We start from the raw sequence: 19,443 nt of genomic DNA, 5'->3' as shown, positions 1-19,443 counted from the left end.
TATCGAATTTCACTTCTCTATCCCCTTTCTACGAGAGAAGAGAAAAGAGATGAAAGAACGAGGAAGAGAGCGAGAGAGAGAAAGAAGAGAAGAGAGAGCTCGTCTCTCATAAACATCAACTGCGTTATAGCGCATTGGCGAATTTCCCAGACTCGTCACTTTCCACTGTTTCGGGAGATTCGTGGAGTAAGTGCGACGGGGGTGAACGAAACGGTCAATTATCATCCCCTAAATAACGGAGCTGTTTACGAGTTTGGGCGTCACGTAGCGCCGGCGCGATCCTTACGACCGACCGAAGCATTAGGCACTGCGACATCTTTGCTTAATTTCCCTCCCAGCATCACGAGGAGCGAGAAGAGGAGAGCTCTGGGAGCCAGCCGCTCTAGTCTTAATTAACGCTTGATTAATCCCAAGGAATCGCCTTCATCCCCCCCTAAACTCGCGCGATTCTCGTAACGAAGTCTCTGATCCAGACCCATGAAAATTATTATAACGCGCAAACCTCTTGAAGCAACGGCGATTATTACCCCGAATTCTCTCACGCGAGATCACGCGGATGACGTGTTAATTGGTTTAATGATTCGTTTCCGCTTGATTAAAATTCATCGACATAGCTGCGTTTGCCGCCTTTGTACGCGTTTCATGCGTTTCGTCTATGAAATTACGTGATTTAGCGGCGCATGTTTGCACGAATAATTACATTACCTCATTCCCGTAAGCATGAGTTTTAGAAAACTGTGAGAACAATTTTGCGTTTGTAATTGGGTTAATAATTTTTTATGTTAGCGTAATAGGTGTACAATTCGCGTATAGGTTCGATAGACTTGATTTCTCCCACTTTCCTATAATTCTAGTGGAAAATCCAAACCTGTTAAATATAAGCGGCAACGACACATACACACGTGGATACAAATATAAAATTATAACTCGCGCGATATATCAAATAAAATTTCGTAGTTTTATGATGATTATAAAAGGGTTCTATCAATCTTTCAAAATTTCTCTTTCGAATAACTTTGGATAATTTCGGCTATTAAACGTCGACGCGCGTTTGCTTGCCACCGACAATTTTTCCTCGATTGCATACATATTTCTCTACTCATACTTGACCCACTTGACTCACGGCAGAAAAGTAATGCAAGTAATGACAGAGCAAGCGGTGCCCTCCGACCCGTGTCTAACACGCAGCAGATGCCACCCCCGGTACATACGTTCGCCTTCTCTGCAGTACGACTTCTAAGGGAAGCTACCCTCAACGTATCTAGCGGTATAAATTATATCCGAGTCGCGTCACTGCCAGCCCCTTATATGATCGATCATTAGAGAGGCTGACCCGCCAGAAAATTTGGCAAAATTCGCCGATCCACAGCCCGACCCTTCAAAACAAGTTTCCGCTTGCTGTAACTCTTGATGTAACAAAGAATAATGATAATCTTTATTTTTAACAAACGAATTGGATCGTCTGAACCTCTTTCTTGTAATATTCTCCTTCAATTAATAACTCCTTCACTTCTAGTTTCTAAACATTTTTAATAATAGTATATGTAAGATTTTAATACGTAAGAAAGAGTAAAGTGAATAAGAGTGAAATTGTAAAATATTCAAAACAAAGATTGAACTTGAAAAATTACTATATTCAGTTTCGAAATTACACGTTGTCGTTTATATAAAATCTCATAATCGCAAATATAATCCATGTGCTAAATTTATAAATTTTATTTTATTCATACGTGGCGTATGTTCAATTTTTTCGTACTAAATACTTTATATATAAGTAACATCACTGAACGCTACAACAAGCTCTTAAAATTATTAATCAATGTGATTTTGTATCGCAGTATTTAAATTGGCCTAAATGCGCAATCGCCACTAATGATAAACGAAATAGACGCGGGAATCGAAAATTGATAGCCCCTATGCTTCTGACAATGAGATTGCTAAATGCGCATCTCATGAGCCGAGATCCTTCATCCTTTGCGCAGCATGCAGGACAATTAAGTCGACGCCGCGATTCACGAAGCTCTGGACTAGCCGGGGGCAGCATGATTTATGCAGGGCAATAGTCGAAAGCACACACGGAACGCCTGCGGGCTCCAGTGTATTCCTGTGTGTATATTGAACTTAGGCTACCTCCCTGCACCGGACCAGGACCAGATTAGTTCGGTCATTGTAGCAGGGCCCGCGCGCTCGCATGCACACAATCTGTCAACCCGGAGCTCCGCTCCGCCAATCTTGGTCGAGGTGGATCTATACGTGTGAAAACCAGGCGGCGGATATTCCGCGGTCGCGTGAATTTTCCAACAAATCCGGCATCAAGAGGCGGTTTTTGTGTACCCCCACGAATATCGCGACGTCCAGTGTCGTGGGCACCGCCGCGCCGCGCCCGCGCCGCGCCGACCGACCGGGCGATCGCCGTCGAGGCAAATGAAATCTCACCGTTTCGCCGCGCGGCAAAAAATTAAATTCAATCACTGATCGTTAGCCGATGCTAACTATATAATTTCAATGCATAACATTTCGCCCGCGGCCTAGAAAAAAATTCCAATCAGTGCCGCCGGCACGCCGATGCACTCTCCGTAATTTCATTCGCCCGCGCCGTGGGTCATTGGGCTGATCAAACAGGCAGGCTTGCATTTCAAAGTGTCGTTAACGAACGAACCTTTTTTTTCCTCTCTCTCTCTCTCTCTCTCTCTCTCTCTCTCGTGACAAAACAATTACCACCATTGATTGGTTGTCGATTCACGAGTTAAATTGGGTTTACATTTTAAACGGCGGTAGATTTGCACGGACGCAATAGAAATTACCAATGCCGAGAAATTACCTTCTGATCAATGCGTCTAAAGCTTGATGCTTCGCTAACCGATTCTATTCGCAGTGCTTGTACATCATTTCACATCGAGATGTTGTACACATTGATATATGTTTATATTCTAACTCTAACTTGATGACTATTAAACAGCCGGTTTTACGAACGCTAATTTTAATTAACTTTCTGGCATAGTTTAACTTACTCTGTTTTTTTTTAATTCCAGTATTACAAAAATCTTATATTGAAAAATACAAAAATCTGTTAAACTGAAAAATTATAAGTTCCGTTTAAACATAATAAAATATAATTTAGGTATATAAATTAGCTCTAAATGTTTTAATTTATAATTATATATTCGCTTTGACCTGTTAGCGCGATTGCTTAACAATTCTTAAGTTTGTCTTTGAATGCGCATGATCACACGAAAACTCTCCTACCCGAGCACCATCGGAGGGTAATAGTTCCCGCGAATACGAGACAATCGTCGGCACATCAAAGGCGACGATTGTTTCACGTAAATTATTACCGAGCACTTGCCCGGCTTCTCGTTATGAGTTGGCGAACAAGTTCAATTAAGTCCACGCCTAGGAAGACGAAGGACGGCTTCCTACACACGCGGAGGCCTTATCCTACATCGAGTGGCACCATCGACCCCGCAAACCCACCCCAACCGTCGCGACGACAAGGGCAGAACGTTGACTACGAAAGTGCAGAAAGCCAATTGCCTTGTATCCAGCGTTATAAGCGCAAAAGAATTTAATATTGCAATTTGGTCACAAAGATACAAGTGTTACTCTTTTTTTTTATATTCTCTTATGTACATAATACGAATTTCTCTTATACAAATTAGAAAAAGATCATTTATTTATATAAAAAAAAAATAATTTACCCTTTCAGAAAAATTTTAATAAATCTAATTGAGAATTATAAGAAAGGCAGAATCTGATAATAGTTAAATTATAAACAATATTACAGAAGATTTATAATGTTAGAAAATCTAATAGATTACGTTATGTTTAATTAATTCTAAACGTGATTGATGATCTTAAAACAGGAAATAATGAAATAAGTTAGATAAATAAGATACATCTATTGACAAAATTAATGATTATCTACTTCTAAGATTTATGGGTATATTTTTGATCCAAAATTAATATTGGAAATAATAAGATCGTAGAATCAATCATTCCGAAAGATTGGGTCGAAAGGATAAGAAGAACACCATGAGGGCTCTTTTGGCACCGATGATCTTGACGATTCGTCTCCTCCGTACAGGATACCCAGGTCAGCCTGACGACCAGGCAACACGTGTCGGTTATGTCTATTATCGACAGATAGCGGGGTAACGAGCAGGCGAGATTTATCACCCTCCGCTGCCACCCCAGAGGAACGGGATATTCGAGGGTGCGATGGGGTGCAAAACGGAGAATTGTAGTTACAGTTGAATTGGCAGAAAGAGAAGAGAGTTAAACCTTAGTAGAGTCTCATATGGCCTCTTAATGTGCCCGCGCGCTCGTAAACGATTTCCTCGAGAAGTGCCATTTTAATTAATGTCAACATTGGGAAATTACTGTATTATTGATGTGTATAAAATTATGTTACGTTTAAAATTGCGCCATATACTTTATGGATGAAAAGAATTCCAAATGTTTATTAATTTTCGCTATTGTTGCCGCAGATGTAAAATATTTTACGGAAGGTAGCGCATAGCTAAACACAATGCGCGACATCAAATATGAAAGACAGAATTAAATATAATGTAAATCGATGTCGGAACTCCACAGCACGTTCGCAATTTTCGCCACAGGCTTATTCGAAGTTCGCAACCAAGCGAACGCCTGGCTCGATGAACAAACGAAAGGGCGAACGCCGAAGATTTGTTCGCAGTTAAAGGCAAGTAAATTTAAATGTCAAAATATGCGCTTTAACGGCACGGGTTGCACAAAGGTGTATCATATCTTTATTAACATAAATGCGAGAAGGTGCTCTTGCGCGAGCGAGGACCTGGCAAAACCCGTCAATCAAAAACCCGATCCTCGAGAAAAGGGCTAGTTAGCCTGGTCGCCCTTGCATCGGTGCCCTTGCGAAAAAATAACGTATGCGCCGTGCGATGCATGCCGCTTTTGTAGAAAAACTTTTTTTCGGAACTGTTATATTATATTCCACGAGTCACACTCGGGCACCACCGTCTCACGAGTCGCCGCTCCCGTTTTCTCGCGACACTCACGGGTCAACTTCAGGACCGTAGTCCGGACAAACGCGGTTTTATTTATTAAAAAAAACAACATCGTAAAAAATACATTGTATTCTTGTGCATCGCAAACTCTTGCAAGGCATTCTTTTATGTAGCGCATTTTTTAAATAACCAAATTTCTTATTCTGATTTACAGATATCAGAATTTGAATATTTAAACATAGGTAACATAGTCCATGAAAAAGCGTACGTGCCATTAGAATATTGTCTCGCGAAGTTAAATTAACATTTAAATTAATAAATGTGATACACAGGGTGCCGCAACTGCCTATTACATGGTTGTTACGTCTTCTTGACCGGTACATATATTCGCATAGATGACCGGACGGGGATCTTTTGATATCCTGGCGTGTCAGACGTGTGACAGCTCGGACAATACCGGAGATCCCCGCGTCACTGATTGTCACTTGTTTCTTGCCATTTCTTTTTCTCTCTTCGATTTCGGCCACTACGATTCCGCGCAGGTTCTCTCCACAGTTCGCCTCCTCGACGCCTCTTTCTCCTATTTCAAATTCAAATACGGGAAATCGCAAGGCAGACCGTAACCCTACGCCTTGAGAACTGGCGAACGCGAAATCCCGCTGACCATTCGGGTATCGATTTGAAAATACCTAATGCGAAACCCTGGATGCAGGAGAAAGATGATCGCGTTGCACTTACGTGTGCTAAGGGAGTTAATAAGGACGAGGATCGGCCTTCGAGGAGGATAGGAGGAGGTGGTGAAGAAAGGGGGGGAAGGTGGAAGAGCATAATGTACCTCATTGTCGAATCACTTCCGGGGCTTGACCTCCAGTAACGCCCTAAAGACCAGTTCGCATGGACAATGTCTGTGGATAATAGGCAACCGATGTGCTCTATTGTATGTCTGAAACGGCGGACGCGCGAATTGTCTAAAATACCTACTTCAGGATGGATCAACAATTTAATAATATCGACAATGCGATCCCTACCGATGCCCCACTCACGCTTTCGAGGAATTTTATGAAAGGATAAATATATCCTGGATGCTGCGATTTCATGAACTCCGGTAGGAAACGAGAAAGATGAATCTCGATGTGATAATTACAATGAACGTAAAAGAATAAATTATCATTTTGTAAATAAGTATGACATTTTTATGGCTTTCACGAAAATTATTAACTCCATAGATTGTCTAAATGGTTTTTTAAAATCTCTTTTAAATTAAGCAATTATAAAAGTCATGTATTGATCTCAATGCGTTTGGTTTATATCAATATGGCAATATATATCGCGCATCAACCACGCAATGGAACTCGTGCGGTTGACGATGGCACGTTTCATCGAGGATTACCATTAATATAATTTGTCAGTTGCATACGTCGCTAACAGCGAAATTTTCCGACCGATTTGCCGAAAAAGTGCCCCGTATGGGCGACGAGGCGCGTGCGGCTGCTTCAACATGAAAAACAAGCGGTACTCTGGCCCTCCTTTTCTCCCACGTGGTCGCTCCGAAAGGCGAACGGTCTCCAATCCGAGTCAAGAGACTTCGAGAGGGGTTGCCGGCAACCGCGTGGAAAAAAACGCCGCCGATTTCAATATGTAGACGAAGAAAAGTGAAGGAAAATGCTGAAAAGGGAAAATATGCGCGAGTAGCCGGAAGAGTAGGAGAATCTCGTGGGCGTAAATTCGACATCTCACATGAATGATTCTCAATGATTCTCATGTAACATACAAGAAAAAAACTTTTTAATGATTTAAATGCAATATTTGTATACATATATTAAAATATGCTCCTCGCTTCTGTTTCTGATATAATACTTGTAATAAATAAAATCTAAAAATATAGTAAGGCTTATGTTTTTATGCAAAACATTTATCTAACATTTATTGTTCTAATGCATTGATACTTGTTAGAACATAGATCATACTTTGTTAAAAAATAAATTTCTAGTCATTCGGGTAAATCGCAAAATTATTTTTCAAGCATGTCTGTCAAAAAATCAATCACCAATCAATAGACAACTTTCTCTTTCTGTTTTTCTCTCTCTCCTCTCTGTCTTTCAAGTCAGAGGAGTTGGTATTTATGTCGTCGTTGTCATTGCAGGCCACAACGATGACGACGATGGTAACTACTACGAGAATAAAGCTGTATATACCTTTTTATCCCTCCCGAACATTATCAATCTTGATTCCTTACTAAAGTTCCTAAGAGAAGTACGCCCGTCGTCGTCCTCCTTCGTGTCTTCCTCATTTACTCCCGCTCTCCTTCACCGATATTTCGTGTTGATCATTTAACTTGGGTTCTTGAAATCATTCGGCAAATTGGACCCCGGCCTTCACGCGAGGGGTCTTTCGGCCGAGTGAACTTAAGCCTTAGATTGGTTTAGTCGCCACGCAGGCACGCCGCAGGTCGGTCGTCCTGCGGATCACGCGTCACCGAACAGGATACATCGGGAAAGAAGCGAATTGCCTCCCCTCTCTTTTCCGCGTTTTTTTTTCACATTTATTTCTATACTTTATCTCACCCTTTCCGCAAGATTCGAAAAACGAGGTAGAAATCTCGCGGCAGGTGATGTAATGGTGATACCTAAACTATCGGCAACCAACTCCTGGATTCGAATCCCGACAATAACTCGAGATCCCCATAAAAGCGACTGTTACGTTCCCTTTCGCAAATTCTAAAGTAACGCATGTTGTAAAGTATAGCACAAAAATATATATTGCTATCTAAAAATAAAATTTTGTTCTTGCCTCTTTTATGGAAATAATAAAAGAGGCAAGGATACACTTCGCGATACACTGCAGAAATTAATAAAAATTAATGATAAATATTTTTTCCAGAAATTAAAAAATAATATTTCAATTGCTTGAAATTATTTTATTATTTTGATCATTAATTGAGATTACATTAATTAGTATTTCCAAATTGACCGGAAAATTGATTCAGAGCGATCATCCTTAATCCAATAATCCCATAAAAACTTCCTGATCTTCCGCGGGATATTTCGGGGTGGATAAACACCGAGGAAATTTGGGGCGAATTTCGGTTTCGAGGTTCTTGTTCGCCCTTCGTTGATCTCGCGCCTCGAGAACTAAAGTGCGTTTCCTGGAGGATGTGAGAAAAGGATTAGGATTGGGGAATAACGTGCGAATCGACCGAAAGGGAGCTTTTTTTGCTTCACCGGATTCTGAAAAAGGTTCGTGAGAGCCTAACGATTCGTTACCGATATTGTCATAGAAATTTGATCATAAGGTGTATCCTATTGCTACGATTATAATATTTCAATATTTAAGATTTTAAGCAAAGCCTCTGTTTTGTGCAATAAAGTATTTTTATCATTTTTGCAATAAAATTAGCACACTTTTAAATATTAATTGCCATATGTTAAATCTTAGCGTCTTTCTCTGAAAATTGGAATTAAAAATCTGGATAATTTTGAAAACATTCTTTCAGTTCGCGTCTCAGTTCGCGCGGCATTTAGAATAAACATGAAATCGACATGAGAAATCACGGCCGACTTTCTCTCGCGATGTTTTCCCTCTCGCGCGCTCGCACGTTTACGCGCGTGGGGTTGATAGATCGTCCCGACGAAACGAAGGGGTAGTTTGGCTTTAATCGATCCTGTAATCGCCGGTCCGACAGTTGGCCCCGGCTGCCTTTTTGTCGGCAGTTAGATGGATGGTGCCATTTACATTTTGTCAGTGCGACATGCGCTAACGCCGTCGCTATCATATCTATCACACCCTTTGGACCAGTACACGATCAGTTTCCTACCGTCCAAATTTGGAAATCTTTTCTGACGCTCAAATGTGATGCAAATGTCAATTGATTTTCCGAAGATGGAACCGATCGCAAAAATCACGGTCGATTATGTTATTGCACAATCTAAAAAATTCGTTTAATTAATAATATTCTGACGATATGAGGCAAATAAATTGTAAATATTCTTATTATGCAACAGGAAGATCAGGAATCATCCGTTATTGACGATTTCATGGGCTGATTCCCCGATCCTGACTTCGGAACATCGATTTTACGGTCGACTTAGGTATGTGCGGTCCACCGTATACACTTCCAACCGATTCCATAGGAATCCGAAAATTTCGGAGGAACTGAAAGAAAAAGCTGTCCGAGACGATCCAATTGACAGATCTGTCAACGTGGATGACACCTTCGGCGAACGAGTCGACCAGGTGTCTGCTGTCGAAGCAAAGAGACGGCTCTGTCTATCTGCTCTTCCCTCTTTCTCCTTCACTGTTACCGGCATCTGCCGGATAATACCCGGGATTATAGCAGTAGGATAGAAAACCCACCGACATCGGCTCGAACGCGGAATGAAACATTCCTACGCCGAACTCGAACCATAAACAGATCGATCATCTTTCAAACGGTTTGACGACAACCTAAAATCGAGATGATATCGAATAAGATTCGCGTGTGAATCCTCGTGAATCTCGAATAAATGTGTAAACGTATTGATGAGAAAAGTCGCAAGTATTTGAGCGTGAAAAAAGGTAAACAGTCCTAGAATCTAATCTCCTAGATTCTTTCCTATATATAAGTATGTATTTTATACGTACACACATATATTTATAGATATATTATATTATATAAATATAATATATTAGTATTATGTAAATATAATATATATTTACATATAATATGTAATTATATGTAATATATTATATTATATAAATATAATATATTACATATAATTACATATTATATGTAAATATACATATATGTTTAATATATTATATTTTACGCTCAATATATTTAAATATTATGAGTGTTCTCTCTTACTTAAATAATCTTACTTGTTCTACATTGATTCTTCGCATTAGACTAATAAGTAAATGCTCTTTTCGTTACTCGGCAAACATTGGAAAAAAATGCCTGCAGCATTGATTGGATCCGATAAAAAGTTCCGCGTTGGGAGACTATTTCGCAACATTGAGAGCGCAGCAAACATCTTTCGCTTCAAAAGGTCAGTTTGAACTGATCGAGCACCGACCTATTCGCTTTACGATCGCCTCGACTACCTCGACTCCACTCGAGAGAATTCGAAAGCGGGCGGAAACGATAAACACGTACACACATCTATATACACCGCGAGAAGAAATATACGACTCACCTCCCACGCGTAACGGGGGTTGAAAGGCTCACTCGCCCATTTGCCGAGGAACGGACCGAATCTCGCGCCACGAGGGATGTCTTTGCGTGCGCGAACGTACGGGCCTCCGGGTGCCGAACCGCCGACCTCGACCTCCGGCACCGGTGACACCCACTCGCGACTCGAGTGATCCTTGGGCTCCTGCTTTATCGCATCCTCTACACAGACAAACGTCAGAGTATATTTATCGAATATTTATCGAGAAATCATCAGTTCATGAGCGATCATAGACTACACATAATCGCAACAAATCTATTCTATTAGAAATTTAATCATTCGAATATAAATCTAAAGAATTTTATATGTTTTATGAACTCGTGGTGAGCTTGAAGACTCCTTTGAACGGGACTGTAAGACTCACGGTATTCATTGTAATCCCGCGACCTCGAGTACTCTTTCCGCGTGTTTTTCTCATAGTCCCAGGCTGATTTCCTCTCTTCCTCCCTAGAAGACGGCGACGGTTGAAGTTGCTCCTTCTCGTAATTCCGTTGTCGGTCTATCCCCGGCGAGTATCCGCGCTGCTGATAAGCTGTCCGCGATTGCGGGTTGTACTCCTGCGGAACCTCGCCACCGGCTTGAAGTAACTTCAGATCTCTGTACACGGGATTGTTGCTGCTGCTATTGCTACTCGTGCGAGTCGATCCGTTCTCCTCCATTTCTGCGTTCTCGCTGCCGCCACCCCCGCCAGTCACACCCGATGTCGACTCGCCTTCGTCGCTGCTTCCTAGAGAGAATAAATGAGCCAAGATGTAAACCAGTGAATCTTGAATAAATACTTAAGGAATGGAATTAAATTTATTCGTAAATACCATAACGACGTTTGTAAGAGAGATTATATTATTATAATTTATTTTTAACTAAATTTAATTTTTAACTATGATTTTAGTATTTTTCCGGAGTTTCTATAACTAGTTTATATTTTTACTTTTTAAGACTAAAAAAAATATCTTTGACTAAATAATGTTTTCTTTATTCGATGTATTAGGATAAAATTAAGGCTGTTTTTTTTTTAAGTTTGAATTAGGCTCGTTGATTTTCTTTTTTAATAAAAATCTTTATTTGACACGTGTCAGTTACTTGAAAAATTATATTAAATATTTATTACATTTTCAATAACATATTATCCGCTATTTGCGAAAGTCGTGTTTACTAAGAAAGGTTCGTACATAGAACTATGATGAGAGACGACTTTCCGGAACGTGACGTATTGATTGGTCATTTCTGAGAAAGCGGTAGCTCGTTGTTCCCGCGATAAAGTCGCAGTTCGTGATATTAAACGCAAGTACGAGCGTTTTGTTGCGGGAAAGATCGCGGCTTCGCGTGTAAACTTGGCGTTTCGATGAAGGTGTCGGAAAATCATGAATGATTTTGCACGAGAGAGGTAAAATAAATTTGTATTTGCGAGACCCTCTCATTTCCCTTCTCTCTTTACGACTTGACGGAATCCTAGGCACACAAGGACAAGTGTCAATTGGAGTAAGCGCTATCTGTGTGTGTGTGCGGCACGTTTCTTCATGCGCAGCTGCCGCGTGCACGCAATGACACCCAAGCCGAGGATGTTTGTCGTGATAAGGATTTTATTGTCCTCTTGTCGGCTGTTTTTGATGCGTCGTGATGTCATACGGTGCAAGATATTCAGGGATAAAGGGGATCTATCCTACGTTTATTATTAAATAAGTTGCGATTATTTTGTTGCAAACGCGGCTCGTTGCTCTCGACGAAAATATATAATAAAAAACATACAAGATGCGCGGTAATATGATAGCGGTATTTAAAAAAGCATAAATTATTTAAGGAATGTATGCGTTTTAAACGCATTTAATTGCGTATCAACACACATTCCCAATGAAAACATTAAATTTATTATCTACTCGTGGCAATTATATCGCGCTCGAAGTGACAAAGAGACGTCGCACGAATCTGATTTTGTTTGTACAACTCGCTTTAGCCGGATACGACGGGCCCTTTTTAACGGCGGTCTTATCTCCGAATCGAAAGATATCCACGCAGTGTATCGGCTATCTAAAAACAAACTGTGAACTTTAGGCGCGTTTCTTATTCCTCGAGCCAGCCGAGAAACCTGCGAAGATCGAGAGTCCTCTGCAAATAGCGAGAGTTCCGTGTGAATCGGCGACTAAGCAAATGATCGTTTTAGCGACGAGCTGGCAGGTGCATCGAAAAGGAAGACAAATTGTCGTGGAAAGATAGAGAGGAAGGGAAGGAAACACTATAATTTTACGATCAACGCTTTCTCACGATTAATTTTGATATCGCGACGACGCTATTAAATAATTGAATTACAGGCTTTGTTGCACGTCTTCCTGTTAAAAAGTTAAATAGAATGCAGAGAAGAAGCAGATAATACTTCTACGGCATCAGATTCAGCTGGATGTATGAAAAGCGGTCCATACATGTCGTATACCGCAATAAAACGTTAAAAATATCAATTTTACGATGTCGGCTTCAATTCCATTCTAATCGAGAGAGTAAACAAAGACTTAAGGATCCATCGACTTGTCGGCGCGGGCGAGTCGTAAAAGAAAACGGTGATCCTGCAAGGCGTGCTTGTCGACACGAAGCTCAAAGAGACAGAACGTCTACGAGTGTCGATATCGATGCGTCACGGTTAGATGGAAAGAAATAAATCGCTTATGTAATAGTCCATAGATTTTGATTCCTAAATTATCTTATTACACAGAAAACTATAAATAATTATAATCAATATCGTAATTAAGAGGCAAAATTAGTTAATCTCTTATAAAAAATAAAAAATAGAGCAATCTTAACATAATTGTTAAATATTTATCACAACTAACTGAAAAGACTTTTCCAGATAGAGATATTTGTAAATTAACGTTTTCTTACAATATTGCATTGCTTCTAAATTTTTATATAATATTTATTTGTTTAGAAAGCGAAGATTAAAACTCAATTGAGAAGCAATCATATAGTACACTCCAGAGCAACATAGATAAGTATTAACTGCAACATACCGTACGATACTATTATCCCAATTCGGCCTTAATCGGCAGAGTAAACACGATTTAGCGGATCTTCATGGCCGGAGATGATCGTAAAGAAGAGACCTAATCACGCGAGGGTACCAGGGATATGCACTCCAGATCCTCGCACGGTGAGTAGCCGATATGATACAACAACAATATTTGGAAAACCCTCGAAAGCCAGGGGTCTTTGACTTCTGTGGGATACACAAGTGCCGGAATACTTTCTCCCTTGACAGAGAAGTACGAGTGTACTTGTTGAACCATGCGTGACATTATCCCTGATGATAGTGGCTCGAGAGGCCCTGAAGATGATTAGAGCGAAGTGCCGCTCTAGCGCGGTTTACACCCTAGACGAATTAATCGTGGGAAGAATCTTTCTTTTTATATTAATTGAGACATTCCTCCGCAGACGAATAATTTCCGATAGCTATTTAATTCTAAAGAATATAAGCAGACACCAGTCTCTATAATAAATTTATTATTTTTGGTGAGAAACAATTTCCTTTTTAACGTCCTTTTTTATGTTCCCAAAATGAGAGAGTCACGTTTTATTTTATTATACAAGCCTATATATAGAATCTTATTTTAAAATTAACAATAGTTATAGAATATTATTGGCGATGGCGGATAGGCGGCTAATGAAAATTATTCTATCAGTGGCCATTGTGCGTCACATGATATTTACTGTGAAAATAATAATATATGTTTGTCCATGGCGGTGAAGTAGTTAGCGAGTTATAAAGCAAATGACTCTTTTGCATTGCATGGGTCTATTGTGATCGATGATTGATGCGCGTGTGCGATACTTTGTGAATTCGTCTATTGATTGCTATATGTAGTTGCATGCGCCGAATGTATAGGCAGTTGACGTTTCACGATCGAAGGGTTTAACAAACGATCAACCAATGATCGATTAATCTACTATTAAGTAGATACGCGAGGCCAAATGTGCGCGTCCAAATATTATGAAAATAAGGAATATTATGAATATAGGAAAAAATAAGATAAAGTTTATAAATGTCATGTCAAATTATATACCTTTATATATTCTTCTTTACTAAAATATAATTGTTGAACACGGAAAATAACTACTATCACACATAATAGTCAAAATTAATTTTACCTTGTAACCTTACTTCTTAATTTTTCCTACATTAATTATTTATGTAAGTAAAATTAATTGTATATAATATCTAAGTAAGCATTTTAAAATGTTGATCAATCCTTATAAGTATTTATAAGTGAGTAAATCACAATTTAGGGTAATGCATCTGGGGCGGTATAGGGAAGCAGGACACGAAGATTACTACGAGATTCAAGAAACGCAAGTGTGACTTCCGGAAAAGATAATTAAACAAATTGGCGACTAGAGAGATGTCGGAAGAGCGATTGCACCGCGAATTACGTTCGCGCTCTTGCAGACCGCGTTAGCTCTGACCGCACAGGACATCCTGGCGATACGGGGATCCTCTGGAGAACATGACGTTTGTTAATGTATCATATTGTAGAACACGAGATGGCGAGAGGCGACGCGCCGGTGTTTCCGAAACCTCCATTGCAAATGGTGCGATTAATGGCCAATCTCGCTGACAGTATCAGATCTCCCTATCATCAGGCGCGGACTGGCGATTGGGGTTAATTAGAAAAACGACGCGGTCGGATCCTGCGGCCAGGAGCAGTATCGTGAGACGTCGATAAGGTTATCAGCGTGTCACGGAATTACCAGGCCGAGGCAGGCCAAATTGGACAGAAGATCGAATCTCCGGAGTCTGGTTTCCGGACAGGCTGCGGTCAAGCTTCCTTGCCGATATTTGCACGTAATGGAACGAACGGAAGGGCACTTTGTGTCAACAAGTCGAACTTTGTAAGAGGCTCGAACTCATAATGAATATCGTTTGACCGCGCAATGATGTCTGATGCTTTAAAAGGCGATTACGCCAATCTTAATATTGATTTTATAATCAAGAACGAGATAAACAATTACGGTGATAAACAAGTACGGAGATAAACAATTATAATAACCAATCTATTTATATTATATCAATTTTGTAAAACTTGGCTGACATGTTCGATTCGGTCTAAAATTAGGTAGAGGCATAATTTAATCCAGCATAAATTTATTTTCGCAAATATGCACACTAATGAGGAAATATTTTTAATAACGTATGTTGACTCAAAATTATTCTTGCAACTGTTATTGTTATCTCCACTGTGACGTCGGATATCAAGAATTTTGATCAATCGTCGCGCGTCTCGTTCTGTCGACATAAATCTCGTATAACTCAATTATCATTATTGTCAATATTCTTCAATGTTGATCGTCATCAATGAAATTTGTTTGACTTACCATTCATCTTGCAATCCACGACAGACCGGGACAGATCAAGGCCGTTCATTGGTAGTCCGCCTCGGATCCGGATCCAGAATCCTGAATCTTCCAAATGATTCTGGACGAGACGAGGATTCGGATCACTTCCGACACATCGGTATCACAAGAGTTTTCCTTCACGAGATCACGTCAACATCACGAGAAATGACGAGCGACATCGATGGAAATCCGTCAGCGGGCCGACTGTCTTCATGATCGCGCGATCGATCGGTTGGGGTACGCGACCGATACTCCGACCCGAGGCCACCGGAGGGGTGGATGCGATCGCGGGGGGTAGCCCGCGCGTAGCGCGAATCTTTCCGGGCGAGCGACCGATGGAAGAAACGGACAACGGAAAGAGCGCTGCTCCGTGTCAGCTGGCCCTTGGCGGACTAGAGGATCCAAAATCTGTTGAGAAGAGGATGGCACGACGAGGGTTCTCTTGGGATCCCAGGGACGATTCACGGGGTGTGGCGGGTCGCTTTCAGCGGGACCTCTGGTTGGCTCGCGGGCGGAGCCACCCCTATCGCGTCGGGGTCCCCACCAAGGCGACTACAGCATCCCTCGGGAGAGCGAGCGAGAGGGACGTGGTGCTTCGGCGGTGGAGCGTAATGCGACTGTCTGAGAGAACGTCTGAGGAGGGGGTAACAGGGGAGGGGGTAGCGTAACGTGACGCTGATAACGAAGGAGATTTCGTGGTAGCTGAATGTCAAAGCCGAATATAGGATTCTTTTCCCGAAGGTTCAAGAGTTGAACAAGAATTAATTTTAATAGACGTTTTGAAGGATGGAACGCAATTTTTCAATTTTTTTAATAAGATTAACAATGTAAGTGATTAATTTATTTACAAATCATAGATCTACTTTTATACGTGCAATGTTGATGAACAAAAATTTAAATGTATGACGTAATAATAAGATATATCTATATTAAAATATTTTCTTACTTTATTGGATATTATTTATTAGCTTAGGCTGTGCATTACATCTAACTATAAATGATAATTTTCAGATAAAATTTAAAAAGAATTAATAAAAAAGAAATATAAAATTATTATGTCATATACAAATTTCTAAAACATAAGGTAAGCATTACAAAAATATACCTCTGTTTTTTTTTAAGATAGCTTTTTTTACATGTTATTGCATGCATAAAAATATTCTTAAACTGCAATAGTTTAGATGTTGACGAAGATATGCATTCAACCGCGAGACCCGTCCCAAAGATTAATAATGAAATGTATTATATTTCCTGCATCGACGTTTTTCGTCACTAGCAAATTTACGAATGACTGGTGCAAGATCTTCGACTTCATTAGTAGTCAACGGTAAGATGTCAACGAACTGAGACATTTTTTTTACCGCAAAAAGTCTCCATCGAAAAGCACTTCGACGAGGACGTAGGGAAGAAAGGACCCCACGCAGAGACGAGGTCAGCGGGACAGCCACCGAAGTTCTTATTGGACAAGGGCGGCCACTTTTTCACTGCGAAAAGTCGCTGTCACAAACCTCCCAGTCAATTCTCCATTTTTTCCAACCACACTCCACAATTCGCCGCGATTTGTCCATCGACTCAACTTCAAAGTCAATCGAAAGAGTAGAGTATTGGAAACGCCAATCTTGCGTATTGTTACGATTCACTTTTCGATGGAAAAAAATATCTTTCTATGGATACGTAACGTTCGTCTTAGTTAAGAAAACGAGATATGAGATTTTCTCGAAAATCGTTATGATTGGGAAACGGTCGGAGCAGACTCTTTCAGTTGCTCTCTCATGCATCCAATTTTTTCTGATTATTCAAAGGTGATTATTCAAAGGCGACCTACAAAAATATTCTATATAACGAAATCTCGTTTCTTCTTTCATCTCAGAAAATTCAAAGTCTAAAGAATATGTGTAACATAACATCAAAAAGAAGGAAAACAAATGTAACGGGGAGATAAATTTATATTTTATTGAAATACTCTTTTATTAAAAAATTATTTATTAAACTATTTTGTTTAAGTTGTTTAAGTATTTTAGTTTTTGTCCCTCTTTTCCGTCTCGTCATTTTTGTGTACGTCCCACTTGTACAGCTAGGTGCTATTTGCGTTTCTTTTTTTCTCATCTTCGACTCTAAGAAACAAGCAGGTAATCGAGAGTTATTAGTCTACATTTCCCTGCCGGTTTATTTCCGAGGCGAGCAGGCACGATGATTTAAATCCTGCGCGCGAATGTCATAAAATCGGGACGACCGCGGATAAAGTCGCGCAGGAATATACGACGGAGTCGAAAGACGCCGAAACAAATCTTCATTTCTCCGGTAGCCGGCGAAAGCGCGAGCGGAAAAAGGAGGCAGTAACGACGATATGACTGTGTTTCGCACCCGGGAAGACATGTGTCGCGTGCAGTTATATCATTCTTTATGGCCGGCAACGCCGGTACCCTTCGTTCATTCGGCGACTTTGTCCTTCGCGCAATATTTGGAGGGGTTTGATTTACACCGGCATAAAAATGTCTCCACCTCGGATGTGATATCACCTACTGCGCGCACCTTCGTTCCAGCGCAGTAAGTAACTGTATTCTTTAATAAAAACAGAAACGCTACGCTGACTAGTTTCTTAAATTTCTGAAATTATTATCTTGCAGATTCCTTTAATCGGAGAATTATAATGGTATAGATATAATTGCAAAAATCTTCAAATATTAAACCAGTAAATCGTAATATTCTTTAAAATCCTATAAAATTCTATAAAAGAAAATTAAATTTAAAAAACATATAAAAATGTAAGATTTATATCATCAAATTTGTGCGATTAACAAAATTGATCAAAATTATAAGAAGTACAGATAAATAATTTAATTATACATGATCACACGCTGATATAATTAAATTAAATAATAAAATAAATATAATTAAATACTAAAAATCGGCAATTATGCATGTTTATATAACGTTTGTTTGTAATGCATTATTTCCATGTTGCATGTGTACATTATTTAGAAATTTTGCAAATATCTATTTATAATTAAAATATTTATATATTATTATACAAAGTTAAATGTTATTACATTTTAACTTCAATAATAATTAGATATTTATTATTACTCGCATAAAACACATCTCTGCCGAACGCGTAATGCCACTTAATTTTAGGATTACTGCAAAAATATCGGCCGATATAATTATGTATTCTCTCACGTTCCGCCGACATGTCATTAATTTGTTTTTCAATCTTTCAAGGAGTCCTATTTCGTAAAAGCACAAGACTTGTAATTCTAGATGTGTTTGGGGGGGCGAATATGTTGATCTCTTACTCTCCTACTTCGTAATATTATATACAAACATATTAGTCACACGTTAGCTGAGGTCAAGTCCAAAATTATCTTCGACCTATCAGATCGATGTGAAATCCTTTACGTATCATTTATTTTCAATTACCATCGAACACGATAACCGTGATCCAGTTGACGGAGCGGTCGCCCGAGGATCGAGCTCGATCGATTCTCACGCATATGACGACGCCAACGACGCCGACGACGACTAACTACGAGGGGGCAATAAATAACGGGAATATCAAAGGGTTATCAGATCTAAGCAGACCTCCTACGTCTGGCGCAACTTCTGACACGTGGAGTGACGATGCTGTAATGTCGGCGGCAAAGTGTACGCGTGCAGGGTGAGTTTGTGCGAGTAAAGAGGGTGTCGGGGGAGAGGGGAGGGATGAGGAGGTAGGTAGGCGCGAAGCTATTAAACTGACAGAAACACTTGCCACCCCCTCGTCGCTGCCCCCCGTTCTACTGCCACCCCCGCGCCTCTCGCCCACCGCTCACGACCTCCCCCTCGAACATGCCATCCCTTACTCGGGAAGCCCTACGTCCTTTACTCTGCAA

The 19,443-nt window shown here is 40.1% G+C and overlaps 1 protein-coding gene across 3 annotated transcripts in view; it reads right to left on the bottom strand.

Annotated features, from left to right (window-relative positions):
• LOC139775875 (transcription factor hamlet) overlaps positions 1-19,443 on the bottom strand; it is an 80,371-nt gene that overhangs the window by 20,471 nt on the left and 40,457 nt on the right. For 2 of the 3 annotated variants that reach the window (XM_071712202.1, XM_071712204.1), the window contains exons 1-3: positions 15,551-15,936; positions 10,560-10,922; positions 10,160-10,356 (exon numbers count right to left, since the gene is read on the bottom strand). In XM_071712202.1, coding sequence (XP_071568303.1) covers positions 10,160-10,356; positions 10,560-10,922; positions 15,551-15,599 — 609 coding nt within the window. In that variant the 5' untranslated portion in view covers positions 15,600-15,936. Of the gene's footprint in view, positions 1-10,159; positions 10,357-10,559; positions 10,923-15,550; positions 15,937-19,443 lie in introns of those variants that run through there. The other variant, XM_071712203.1, reaches the window with a different exon arrangement.

The sequence above is a fragment of the Temnothorax nylanderi genome, unplaced genomic scaffold (genome assembly GCF_030848795.1).
Source record: "Temnothorax nylanderi isolate EJ_2023f unplaced genomic scaffold, tnyl_v1.0 TNYL_tig0107_pilon, whole genome shotgun sequence".
Taxonomy (NCBI): domain Eukaryota; kingdom Metazoa; phylum Arthropoda; class Insecta; order Hymenoptera; family Formicidae; genus Temnothorax; species Temnothorax nylanderi.
This window is presented reverse-complemented; position numbering and strand designations above follow the sequence as displayed.